The 12,995-nt window shown below is 52.8% G+C and overlaps 2 protein-coding genes across 3 annotated transcripts; one reads left to right on the forward strand and one right to left on the reverse strand.

Moving 5' to 3' along the window:
• The first annotated feature begins 750 nt into the window (after positions 1–750).
• LOC127753102 (cellulose synthase A catalytic subunit 7 [UDP-forming]) lies at positions 751–5,330 on the forward strand. Its single transcript, XM_052278568.1, has 9 exons — positions 751–1,035; positions 1,137–1,264; positions 1,380–1,449; positions 1,537–1,693; positions 1,794–2,406; positions 2,849–3,325; positions 3,403–3,996; positions 4,076–4,426; positions 4,525–5,330. Exons 1-9 carry the CDS (start codon positions 822–824, stop codon positions 5,110–5,112), a joined length of 3,192 nt encoding a protein of 1,063 aa, XP_052134528.1. The 5' UTR covers positions 751–821; the 3' UTR covers positions 5,113–5,330.
• Positions 5,331–5,854: 524 nt separating this feature from the next.
• Positions 5,855–12,166, reverse strand: LOC127785734 (leucine-rich repeat receptor-like serine/threonine-protein kinase BAM1). 2 transcript variants are annotated; one of them, XM_052313135.1, is made up of 3 exons: positions 9,006–12,166; positions 8,183–8,215; positions 6,383–6,450 (listed from the first exon to the last, which is right to left on the reverse strand). In XM_052313135.1, coding segments are annotated over exons 1-3 (2,937 nt in total). In that variant the 5' UTR covers positions 11,908–12,166; the 3' UTR covers positions 6,383–6,448. The 2 variants fall into 2 exon arrangements, with proteins under 2 accessions (XP_052169094.1, XP_052169095.1); XM_052313134.1 differs by lacking the exon at positions 8,183–8,215 and having other exon boundaries at positions 5,855–6,450; positions 9,006–12,165.
• Between the last annotated feature and the right edge of the window lie 829 nt (positions 12,167–12,995).

Below are 12,995 nucleotides of genomic sequence, written 5' to 3' on the forward strand. Positions count from 1 at the left end.
TACTGGATGGTGTACACTACTTACCCTTTTTAATGCAAGCATCCATCCATTGCTTTTCTCACTGCACACCTGATTCGTACTGAAAACGTGAAACATAAAAAAAAACAAAAATCTAGCTGATGTTGGCTCTCAGGGCCTCGAGTCTAGTTTGTCCTAGATGGCTAACCTGATATGTGTTGGTCACGCTCACGTTTGAACCGAGAAAGAGAGTGTGTGTGTGTGTGTCGGCGTGCTGCTACACCAGAGCCTCCCTGAATCGCAATGCGTGTTAACGCCAGCATCGCAGGATTTCATCTCACATTCTCACTTGACAGGTTCAGATGGCCTTCCTCCTACCGTCTGCCATTTATACACGCAGTGACTTAACGCTTACACGAGCCGGATGGCCCGGATCTCCCCCCTGCACCATCTCACCAGAAAAACGGTGAGGCGTCACCGCAACCCACCCACCAAACACATCCACGTCCCTTCACCGTTGGCCTTCGATTTTGCTTCAGCTGCACTACGACCCCTCCAACACATTTCCCTCGCGTCTCGTTGCGATCTCACCTTACGACGATCTCGTTCCAGCAGCAGCAGCATCGGCAGCGGCGGCTTGCTTCCGAAGCGAGCAATGCATGGCGCGCGCGGCCGCGTGCGTGCGTGCCTTGGCTTGCGCTCTAATCAAACCGGGACGCCCCAACTCACGGTTGGTGCGGGACGCCACCCCGCCACCTTACCGCCCCCGCCTCCCTGCATCTGATCATCAACCAGCTGCTATATCACCTAGCTAGCCGCCGCCTCCTCCTCGCCCACCAACGTCGCTTCCCCGGCACCTCACCATGGACACCGCCTCCGTCACCGGTGGCGAGCACAAGGGGAAGGAGAAGACGTGCCGGGTGTGCGGCGAGGAGGTGGCGGCGAGGGAGGACGGGAAGCCGTTCGTGGCGTGCGCCGAGTGCGGCTTCCCGGTGTGCAGGCCCTGCTACGAGTACGAGCGCAGCGAGGGCACCCAGTGCTGCCCCCAGTGCAACACCCGCTACAAGCGCCACAAAGGTAACATCATGTGTTGTGTCCATGTGATCAATCGCAATTTAGTTCACAAGATCGAGCTTGACAAGAATGTCTGTCTGTCTGTCTCGATCGATCGGTCGCAGGGTGCCCACGGGTGGAAGGCGACGAGGACGACGGCGGCGACATGGACGACTTCGAGGAGGAGTTCCAGATCAAGAGCCCCACCAAGCAGAAACCCCCCCACGAGCCCGTCAACTTCGACGTCTACTCGGTGAGAGCTCAACTCGACTCGATCGATCCATCGCCATTGATTTCTCACTGCAATTGCTCTGCAATCAAGTGCTTGTAAACTGATGCGAAACCTGTATACAACCTTTGTCTTGCAGGAGAACGGCGAGCAGCCGGCACAGAAGTGGCGCCCTGGAGGCCCGGCGCTCTCCTCCTTCACCGGAAGCGGTCGGTACTCAAATCCCGCAAGAAATTGCGTTTCTTGGTGTAACAATTCATCTGAAGATGTGTGTGTGGATTTCTGTGAAATTGCAGTGGCTGGGAAGGATCTGGAGCAGGAGAGGGAGATGGAGGGTGGCATGGAGTGGAAGGACAGGATCGACAAGTGGAAGACGAAGCAGGAGAAGCGGGGCAAGCTCAACCGCGACGACAGCGACGACGACGACGACAAGAACGACGACGAGTACATGCTGTAAGCTTAGCTCTCCAAAGATCTATCTATCGATCGACCTCAGATTTTTCAAATCTTGTGAACTTTGGCATGATCGTGATGATCGAATTTCTGCATGCAGGCTCGCGGAGGCGAGGCAGCCGCTGTGGAGGAAGGTGCCGATCCCGTCGAGCAAGATCAACCCGTACCGGATCGTGATCGTGCTCCGGCTGGTGGTGCTCTGCTTCTTCCTCAAGTTCCGGATCACGACGCCGGCGATGGACGCGGTGCCGCTGTGGCTGGCCTCGGTGATCTGCGAGCTGTGGTTCGCGCTGTCGTGGATCCTCGACCAGCTGCCCAAGTGGTCGCCGGTGACGAGGGAGACGTACCTGGACCGGCTGGCCCTCCGGTACGAGCGCGACGGCGAGCCGTGCCGCCTGGCCCCGATCGACTTCTTCGTCAGCACGGTGGACCCGCTCAAGGAGCCGCCCATCATCACCGCCAACACCGTGCTGTCCATCCTCGCCGTCGACTACCCCGTCGACCGCGTCTCCTGCTACGTCTCCGACGACGGCGCGTCCATGCTGCTCTTCGACACGCTCTCCGAGACCGCCGAGTTCGCCCGCCGGTGGGTCCCCTTCTGCAAGAAGTTCACCATCGAGCCCCGCGCCCCCGAGTTCTACTTCTCCCAGAAGATCGACTACCTCAAGGACAAGGTCCAGCCCACCTTCGTCAAAGAACGCCGCGCCATGAAGGTAAACCTTCTCCACTCCATCTGCGGGTTGAGTGTCGTGGATACTCTGATACGCTGTAATACACCGGATTCAAGGGTTTAATATATTGTTTTAGGCATTTGTGTTGGGGGGACCGATATAGCCGGTTATTTCGATCCGAAATTATTTTATTTTATTTTGAAAAAAATTGATAAAATTTGAATAAATATTATCAAATTCACAAAAATTTGAAAAACATTTAAAAGTTTCAAATAATATCATATCAGGTTGTCCAATAGAACTGAAATGTCAAAAATTCTGTTATGTAATTTTGAACCCTCATTCAATTGGAGCATCTCGTGATCAGTCTGTTTTTGGAGATGTAGGCTATGGCTAAACTTCGTTACCGATATATCCCTTCTCGATGTTGTCATCCAGTTTAGATCGTCTATAAGTTTTTTAACACCTATTCTTGATGTGACAGAGAGAGTATGAGGAGTTCAAGGTGAGGATAAACGCGCTGGTGGCGAAGGCGCAGAAGAAGCCGGAGGAAGGGTGGGTGATGCAGGACGGGACGCCATGGCCGGGGAACAACACGAGGGACCACCCGGGGATGATCCAGGTGTACCTGGGCAGCCAGGGCGCGCTCGACGTCGAGGGCAGCGAGCTGCCGCGGCTGGTGTACGTGTCCCGCGAGAAGCGGCCCGGCTACAACCACCACAAGAAGGCCGGCGCCATGAACTCCCTCGTTCGCGTCTCCGCCGTGCTTACCAACGCCCCCTTCATCCTCAACCTCGACTGCGACCACTACGTCAACAACAGCAAGGCCGTCCGCGAGGCCATGTGCTTCCTCATGGACAAGCAGCTCGGCAAGAAGCTGTGCTACGTCCAGTTCCCCCAGCGCTTCGACGGCATCGACCGCCACGATCGCTACGCCAACCGCAACACCGTCTTCTTCGACGTGAGCACTGCCTTCTTCTCCGGCGTGCGTGCGTCGCGCCGTGACGTGAGCTAACGATGGTGTCGTTTGATGTGCAGATCAACATGAAGGGGCTGGACGGGATACAGGGGCCGGTGTACGTGGGGACGGGGACGGTGTTCAACAGGCAGGCGCTGTACGGATACGACCCGCCGCGGCCGGAGAAGAGGCCGAAGATGACGTGCGACTGCTGGCCGTCGTGGTGCTGCTGCTGCTGCTGCTTCGGCGGGGGGAAGCGCGGCAAGTCGCACAAGAACAAGAAGGGCAGCGGCGGCGGCGAGGGCGGCGGCCTCGACGAGCCGCGCCGCGGGCTGCTCGGGTTCTACAAGAAGAGGAGCAAGAAGGACAAGCTCGGCGGCGGCGCGGCGTCGCTCGCCGGAGGGAAGAAGGGGTACCGGAAGCACCAGCGCGGGTTCGAGCTGGAGGAGATCGAGGAGGGCCTCGAGGGGTACGACGAGCTGGAGCGCTCGTCGCTCATGTCGCAGAAGAGCTTCGAGAAGCGGTTCGGCCAGTCGCCGGTGTTCATCGCCTCCACCCTCGTCGAGGACGGCGGCCTCCCCCAGGGCGCCGCCGCCGACCCCGCCGCCCTCATCAAGGAGGCCATCCACGTCATCAGCTGCGGCTACGAGGAGAAGACCGAGTGGGGCAAGGAGGTAATCCATCAAAAAATCTCCACCATTTGCAAGCTCGAGGAAGATGATCGAAGCTAACCAAAAATCAAAATTCTTGCAGATTGGGTGGATCTACGGGTCGGTGACGGAGGACATCTTAACGGGGTTCAAGATGCATTGCCGTGGGTGGAAGTCGGTGTACTGCACGCCGGCGAGGGCGGCATTCAAGGGGTCGGCGCCGATCAACCTGTCGGATCGTCTGCACCAGGTGCTCCGGTGGGCGCTCGGCTCCGTCGAGATCTTCATGAGCCGCCATTGCCCGCTCTGGTACGCCTATGGCGGCCGCCTCAAGTGGCTCGAGCGCTTCGCCTACACCAACACCATCGTCTACCCCTTCACCTCCATTCCCCTCCTCGCCTACTGCACCATCCCCGCTGTCTGCCTCCTCACCGGCAAGTTCATCATCCCCACGGTAAAGAACCAACCAAGAACATCAAAATTTCCGCTAAAATTTCAAGCTCCAAATGATCTTGCACTGACCGATCGATCGCGATCTTGGTGTACGTGTAGCTTAACAATTTGGCGAGCATATGGTTCATAGCGCTGTTCCTGTCGATCATCGCGACGGGGGTGCTGGAGCTGCGGTGGAGCGGGGTGAGCATCGAGGACTGGTGGAGGAACGAGCAGTTCTGGGTGATCGGCGGCGTGTCGGCGCACCTGTTCGCCGTGTTCCAGGGCCTCCTCAAGGTGCTCGGCGGCGTGGACACCAACTTCACGGTGACGTCCAAGGCCGCCGCCGACGAGACCGACGCGTTCGGCGAGCTCTACCTGTTCAAGTGGACGACGCTGCTGGTGCCGCCGACGACGCTGATCATCATCAACATGGTGGGGATCGTCGCCGGCGTGTCGGACGCCGTGAACAACGGGTACGGGTCGTGGGGCCCGCTGTTCGGGAAGCTCTTCTTCTCCTTCTGGGTCATCCTCCACCTCTACCCCTTCCTCAAGGGGCTCATGGGGAGGCAGAACCGGACGCCCACCATTGTCGTGCTCTGGTCCATCCTCCTCGCCTCCATCTTCTCCCTCGTCTGGGTCAGGATCGACCCCTTCATCCCCAAGCCCAAGGGCCCCGTCCTCAAGCCATGCGGGGTCTCGTGCTGATGAGCTCGAGCTCGCAGCTGCTGCTACTACTTCTCTGTGTCTCTGCATTTTGCAAGAGGGATGACCGGATGGATGATTCTTGTTGTATGGAGTATTTTGACTTGTTCATGTACAAGTTTTTGTGAGTGGGATAAAGTGTTTTGGGGGTAAAATTTGTAAGAACTGAGGTGGAGATTATACTCGAATTTAAGAACAATTGTTTTTGAAGTTTCTTTTAAGATTTTTGGGAGTAAATTCAGTCCATAGTTCGGCCTAAAAGGTCGTAAAATTGGCCCCTTATTTGAGCGTTAGTGCGGACCGAAAATGAGCGCAAATTTAGCCCATTAGGCCCGTAAATTTGGCCCAACAGTGAGCGTTAGTTGGACCCAATGAGGATAAATTCGGCCATTATTTGACGTAATTTCAGCCCAATGCTTTCTGCTCAATGGTCCGTTGGTTTACGCATATTTAGCCCATATATGCAGGTAAATCTGACCCAGAAATGCTGGTCAATCTGGCCGACAAGTTTACGTCGATTGAGCCCAAAAGCTGGCGTGAATTCGGCCCTTATGTGAGTGCAAATTCAGCCGATAACTGTGCATAAATTCAGCCCGTAGGAAGGCATCAATTCAGCCCAAACGTTCGGTAATTTACATGTAGATTTTACCTCGCCTTTCGTTAGTACTTTCAAACTTCTAAACGACGTTGTGTTTCATGAAATAACTTTCTCCATAAAACTTGTTTTAAAACATAGATAGATAAATCCATTTTTAATTTCTTTTTTAAAAAAAGTCAATTAACACTCTTCATCATCTGCATGTTCTTAAACGGGACTAAATATGACTGTACAAAAACTATACAGATGCTAATGAGAATCTACTAACGGAATCACATAAGCACAAAGCAATCGATAATTTGTCACAAATTTTCTCTCTCATCTGTGAGAATTTGTCAGGTCGCCTATCTTGATCATCTCGAACGGCCTGTCCAGGATCGGTCGCCGGCGAGCGGCGAGCTCCTGCGCGACGGCGCGCATCGTCGGCCGGGCGTCGGGGCTCGTCCGGACGCAAGACAGCGCCACGACGAAGGCGAACACGACCTGCCCGGCCAGCTTCCCCGCCGGGGCGTCCAGCCTCTGATCCACCACGTCCTTGAGCAGCAGCCGGCGCGACGCCGACGCCGACGCCTCCTCGCCGCCGCCGCCGCCGCCGCCGTCGTGCCCCTCGGCTGACAGTGACTGCGGCGAGTGTTGCAGCGAGCTGATGAGCCCGCCGGGGTACTTGCCCATGAGCATTTCCAGCGCCACGACGCCGAAGCTGTACACGTCGCACTTGGTCGTCACCCTCATGTACGCCAGCTCTGCGGCAAGACCGCAAGATAAACATGGTATCAGCGTCAATGGCCGATTCGGTGTGTATAAGGGGTGAAAATGGTCACGAAAATTCTCGATTAATTGGGCACCGTTTATGTTTAAGGGGCACTGTTTTCAACGGTTTTCCTTTTTTTTTTGTTGGCTATACCAGCTTAGAGTCCGTGCATTGCAACAGAAAACAAATTAAATTTCTAGCTTATTAAATCAATCAATCTATCTATCTATTATATTATTAAAACAGCATTGAAAGGAGGCACCATGTTCACTGTGGGGGCTAGAAATTCCCACATTAATCAGAGAAAAAGAAAAAAAAGAAAAGAAGAGTCCAAGTAGAAGTGCAATTCAAAAATATCTGAAATTCAGAATTAAAAATAAGCAATATTGAAATAAGTTTCCATATAAGAACCCAATACGAGATTAATCAAAATTCAAAATAAAAATAAAATAAAATCCAAAATTAGAAAAGGAAAGGAGAGTCCAAGTAGAAATACAGTTTAAAAATAGCTGAAATTCGGAATTAAAAATAAGCAATATTGAAAGAAGTTTCCATATAATAACACAATATGAGATTAATCAAAATTCGAAATAAAAATAAAATAAAATCCAAAATTAGAAAAGGAAAGGAGAGTCCAAGTAGGAATACAATTTAAAAATAACTGAAATTCGGAATTAAAAATAAGGAATATTAAAAAAAAGAGTACATACAAGAACCCAATATAAGATTAATTAAAATTTGGAATAAAAATAAATCCGAAATTAGCAAAAGAAAATAAAAGAAGAGTTCAAGTATGAATACAATTTAAAATTAGCTGAAATTCGAAATTAAAAATAGACAATATTGAACGAAGAACTCATATAAGAACCTAATACGAGATTAATAAAAATTTTGAATAAAAAATAAAATAATATCCAAAATTAGAAAAATTTAAAGAGAGTTCAAGTAGGAATACAATTTTGAAACAACTAAAATTGAAAATAAAAAATAAAAACATTAAAAAAACACAATACGATATTAACTAATTTTTCTAAAAAATTAAATTCTGAAAATAGAAAAAGAAAAATAAGATTTCAATTAGGAATACAATGTATAAAATTCAATGTATAAAATTTGTGATAAAAATATAGACTATTGAAAGAAAACCATCTAAAACACATGACGAGATAAATTAAGTACCATGCATATAAAGAGTAGAGTGGTGGCGGTTGATACGACATATAAAAATTGTTAATAAAACACCAAATAGAATCCTAATGACGATTAAAAGGAGGGACGTCAAGTAGGCCGTGAAGCAAACAAGTAAGGCGGTTGCCGAGACTTCTAGAAAGTAAAAAAAAAATACCATTGATAATCATATTCGAATTTTAAAATCTCAATGACAATAAAAAGGAAAAGCAGTGGGCAGGGTGTATAAGAGTATAGTTGCAGAGCCGCCGACGGTTGACGAGACTTCTAGAAAATAAAAAATAAATTCTAACGATAGTTATGTTCGATTTTTAGAATCACAATGACGATAAAGAGTAGGCGGCGGACGGGCTGTAAAGGGGCATAGTGGCATCGTTTGAAGGGACTTCTAAAAATTATAAAAAATAAAACTACAAGTTTAATTTTTAAAGGTTTGGAACTTCTAAAAAGTAAAAAAAAAAATAATAATCATGTTTGATTTTAAAATATCAATGACAATAAAGAAGGGAGGCAGCGGGCAAACCGTAGAGGAGTACAATGGCAAAGCCGCTGACGGTTTGGCGGAACTTCTAGAAAGTAAAAAATGAACACAAATGATAATTATGTTCGATTTTAAAAATCTCAATGACAATAAAGAGAAGAGACAGTGGACGGACCATAGAGGAGTATAATGGCAACGTTTGACGGGACATCTAGATATTATAAAAATGAAACCCAACATAACAATAAACTCTAAAAACTATAAAATCCAATTTTTAAATGTTCCAAGAAGAATGAATAGAAATAGTGATAGATCGAGCAAGCAAATAAAGAAGGAGATGACATAAGGGTAGCAACTGGTGTGACTTTTAAAAACTATATAATTAGAAACACGAGGATGATAAGGTTTGTTCTTTCAAAGTCTTAAGACAATGAGCTAGTTATTTAATAAATTTTAAATGAATCATACTAAAATAATATATGATTTTGTTTGGGTGCTAGCCGCGCAATTGCGCGGGTCACCCAGCTAGTTAATAATAAGACCCTATTTAGTATAAGTAATACTATGGTTTTTCTTATTTCAACAAGTAGGTGATTTTGAAATTTGGGAGAGCTAATGGTGAAATTGAAGATTTGCTGAAAGGTAATAGTATAGATTATGAGACCCATATGTCAATGGTAGAGATTGCGTGCGAATGGACACCACCACTATTAAGATTTTAAATATCATAGATATAAAATTTGTTTTTTCTAATTTCTTTATGCATCATATTAATATCGTACTGAGTAGTATAAATGATAAATATGATCAACTACCAGCGTCGTTAGATTCCGACCGTTTTCACCCTGTGTGGCTATGGATGTACGGACAGTTTGTACCTGGTGCCATGTAGCCGTAGGAGCCGGCGATGCTGTCGCAGGTGGAGCGGCCGGGGACGAGGAACCTCGCCGTGCCGAAGTCCGACACCCGCGGCTCGTAGTCCGGGTCGAGGAGGACGTTGTTGACGGAGACGTCGCGGTGGATCATCGGCGGCGAGCAGTCGTGGTGGAGGTAGGCGAGCGCGTGCGCGACGCCCCTGATCGCCCTCATCCTCGCCGGCCAGTCGAACCTGCAGCCGCCGCCGCCGCCGCCGCCGCCGTACAGCACCGCGCCGAGGCTGCCCCGCTCGGCGAGCTCGTACACGAGGTACATGTACCCGCCCATGGCGCAGAAGCCGTGGAGCTTGACGATGTTGCGGTGGCGGACCCGCGTCAGCGCCCTCACCTCGTTCTCGAAGCTCCTCTCGCTGACGCCCCAGCACGCGTCGCCGGTCTCCGACGCGTCGAGCCGCTTCACGGCGACGGCGCGCCCGCCGCCGAGGTCGGCGCGGTACACGGTCCCGAAGCTCCCCTTGCCGATGCAGTACGCGTCGTTGAAGTGCTCCGTCGCCGCCAGGATGTCGCCGAAGGAGAACGTCGTGTCCTTGCTCCATATCGAGGCCTGCACCGCCGCCGCCGTCGAGCTCCCGCCGCCTCCGCTCGCCGACGTCTCCGCCTTCTCTACGACGACGGCGGCTCGCCTCGCCTTGCGTGACACCGCGCAAACCACGGCCACCATGGACACCAGCAGCGCGGCGGCGACGGAGAGCGTGACGGCGAGCACCAGCCTCGTCTTACCGGAGTGGCCGTCGCCGGTGGTGGTGTTCGAGCTGCAAGAGTTCAGCCCGGCAATGTCGTGGCCGCACAGGCCGGGGTTGCCGCTGAGATCCAGCGTCGTCAGCGACCTCATCTTGCCGAGCAGGGGCGGCACCTCGCCGGAGAGGTTGTTGCTGCTCAGGTTGAGGTACCACATCTCGGCCAGCTTCGTCAGCTCCACCGGCACGCCGCCGTCGAGCGCGTTCCCGGACAGGTCGAGCATCTCCATTCTCGCGGCGTTCCCGAGCGTCGCAGGGACACGTCCCGACAAGGCGTTGCGGCGCAGGTTCAGCTTGGTCAACGGCAAGCTCCCGAGCTCCGGCGGGATCTCGCCGGCGAGACGGTTCGACGAGAGGTCCAAATCTTGCAGGGACATGGCGCCGTAGCTCGCCGGAATCGCTCCGGCGATCTTGTTGCCGCTCAAGTGGAGGAACGAGAGGCTCTTGAACTGCGCCCAGTGCTCGGGGAGCTCGCCGTCGAACGAGTTGCCGGACAGGTCAAGGTAGTAAAGGTCGGGGTGCGACGCGAGGATCTCCGACACGTCGCCGGCGAGCTTGTTCCGTGCCATCCGGAGGCGCACAAGGTTGGTCAGGTTGCGGTAGCACGCCGGCACGGTGCCGGAGAATTGGTTGTCGTCGAGGCCGAGCCACCGGAGCCGCGGCGCGCTCGCGCACACGCCACGAGGCAGCTCGCCGGAGAAGCGGTTGTTCGCCATGCTGACGATGGAGAGCTGGCCGTTCCGGCCGAACTCCGGCGGGATGGCCCCGGAGAGGAGGTTGTCGAAGGCGACGAGGCCGACAAGCCTCGGCAGCCGCGCGAGCCCCGCCGGGAGCTCGCCCTCCAGCATGTTGCTGCTTACGGACAGCCTCTGCAGCGCCGCCATGTCGCCGAGCTCGTCGGGGAGCCGGCCGGTGAGCTTGTTGGTGTACAGCCGCAGCGTCTCGAGGCTCGTGAGGTTGCCGATCGTGCGGGGGATCTCACCGGCGAGCTTGTTCTCGGCGAGGTCGAGGAGCTTGAGGTTGGCGAGCGTTCCGATCACCGGCGGGATCGCGCCGGAGAGGTTGTTGGTCGCCAAGGAGAGGAACTCCAGCCTCGACGCCATGGCGATCGCCGTGGGGATCTCGCCGGTGAACCGGTTGCCGTCCGCCTGGAACACCTCGAGGTTGGTCCAGGCGGTGAAGTAGTCCGGCAAGACCTCGCCGGAGAGCATGTTCTTGGAGACGTTGAACTCCCGCACTCTCGTCAGCCTCGCCAGCGCCACCGGCAGCTTGCCGGTGAGCTTGTTCCCGGCGAGGCCAATGACGGTGAGGTTGGCGCAGAGGCTGAGCTCGTCGGGAATGGTGGACTCCAGCCCGGCGAGGCTGACGTTGATGTGTTCCAGCGACCGGAGCTTGCCGAGAGTGGTAGGGATCGCGCCGCCCAACGGGTTACCGGAGAGCTCGAGCGTTCGCAGGCCGGAGATGTTGCCGATCACCGGCGGCACGCCGCCGTGGAGGAGGTTGGAGCCAAGAACGACGCTCTGGAGCTTCGTCAGCTTCGCGAGGGACGCCGGTATCTCGCCGGAGAACTGGTTGGACGAGAGGTTGAGGTGCTCGAGGTTGGGCATGAGCGCCGGCAGCGCCGCCGGGATCGGGCCGGAGAGGTTGTTGCTCGACAGATCGATGGACCGGAGGCTGAGCAGCGGCGACGACACGTTCGACGGGAAGGAGCCCGTGAGCGAGTTGAGGCTGAGGTTGAGCGCTGCGAGGCCCGGCAGCGACGAGAGGTCGAGGGCGTCGAGCGTCCCGGCGACCCCCGCGCCGGCCACGTCGACGCCCACCACGACGCCCGACGCGTCGCACGCCACGCCGCGCCACGCGCACGCCGCGACGGCGGGGTTCGCGTTCGGCTGCTGCGGCGACGGCGTCGCCCACGACCCGAGGACACCGGCCGCCGCCGCCGCCGAGCGCGGCAGGGTGTCCTTCCACGCGAGCAGCGCCTCCGCCTCGCCCGGCGCGGCCGTCGCGCCGCGCAGCGAGGCCGACACGAGCAGCAGGTGGAGCACAAGCACGCCGCGTGCATGGTCGCGCGCGCGCCGCGGCGGCGTTCCCGCGTCGTGGCGCTTCATACTCCGCCGCGGGTGGCTGAACCACGGTGATTGGAGCGGCGCCGGCGAGTAGGTGCTACGACGACCGGACGCGCTCCGGCGAGAGCGCGGCGGCGGCCATGGCGAGCATTGCTTGCAAGGAGGTGATCGAGAGGTGTTAGAGCGACTGAGCCGGCGGTGGTTGGGCGGGCGCCATCAAGCGCACTGTTTGTTCGAGATATGATTTCTCTATATGTGATGAGTAAATATATCTCTATCAAAAAATAGGATTGCTAGACTTTTGGCGTCCAAAAATTATGAAAATTTGAAAAATTCAAACCATGAGGTCACGATTGGATTCATATGGAGATTGATGCTCCGGCTATGACACGATGCTGGCTTGGTAGGCACTTAAAGATACAAGATCATGGGTCCAATACTCTCTTTGGACCTTAGGAATATAAAAAACATAAAAATAGAATGTCAGTAACACCTTGAATTGTAAGGAACAAAAAATACAGGAAAACTACGTGGGATGGAATACAAGAAAAGCACAGGATATGGCAGAGAGAGGTAGGCATAAATGGGAATTCCAAAGAGATTAGAGAGCTCATGCCAGGAATCCTTCAAAATTCCCATGAAACATGCCATTCCACACAAATTTCAAAAGAATTGTATGGGCTGGGACCTGATTCGTTCCAAAAGACCTGATAGAAAATTTTCCTATAAGATTTAAATCCTTTGAAATACTATTGTTTTTCCTGTGTTCCAAGGTACCGTTAAGCATTGGTGGCAAAGAGATGGGTGAAAGGACACAAACATTCTGCATAGAGCTAGAGACTAAGTGAGTGAAGTGGGTCAGAGCACAAATCTTGAAGCAATCTTATATTTGCAAAAAAAAAAAAAACTTTAGATAACCGTTTCAAATGTGACAATAACCATTTGGTTATCGTGGTTATCAATCTTATCTATCTAGCCGTAGCCGTATTTACGAATCGCTCGATAAAGTAGATAACTTTAAAAAGCTTACAATTTTTTCAACAAGTTTTGCTGGTTTTCGATAATAACCGCTTGATTATCACGGTTGTCTTAAGGCAATCGGTTGTGTAAACCTTGGCTGGAGAATAGAG

This window comes from Oryza glaberrima, chromosome 10 (genome assembly GCF_000147395.1).
Source record: "Oryza glaberrima chromosome 10, OglaRS2, whole genome shotgun sequence".
NCBI classification, from domain to species: Eukaryota; Viridiplantae; Streptophyta; class Magnoliopsida; order Poales; family Poaceae; genus Oryza; species Oryza glaberrima.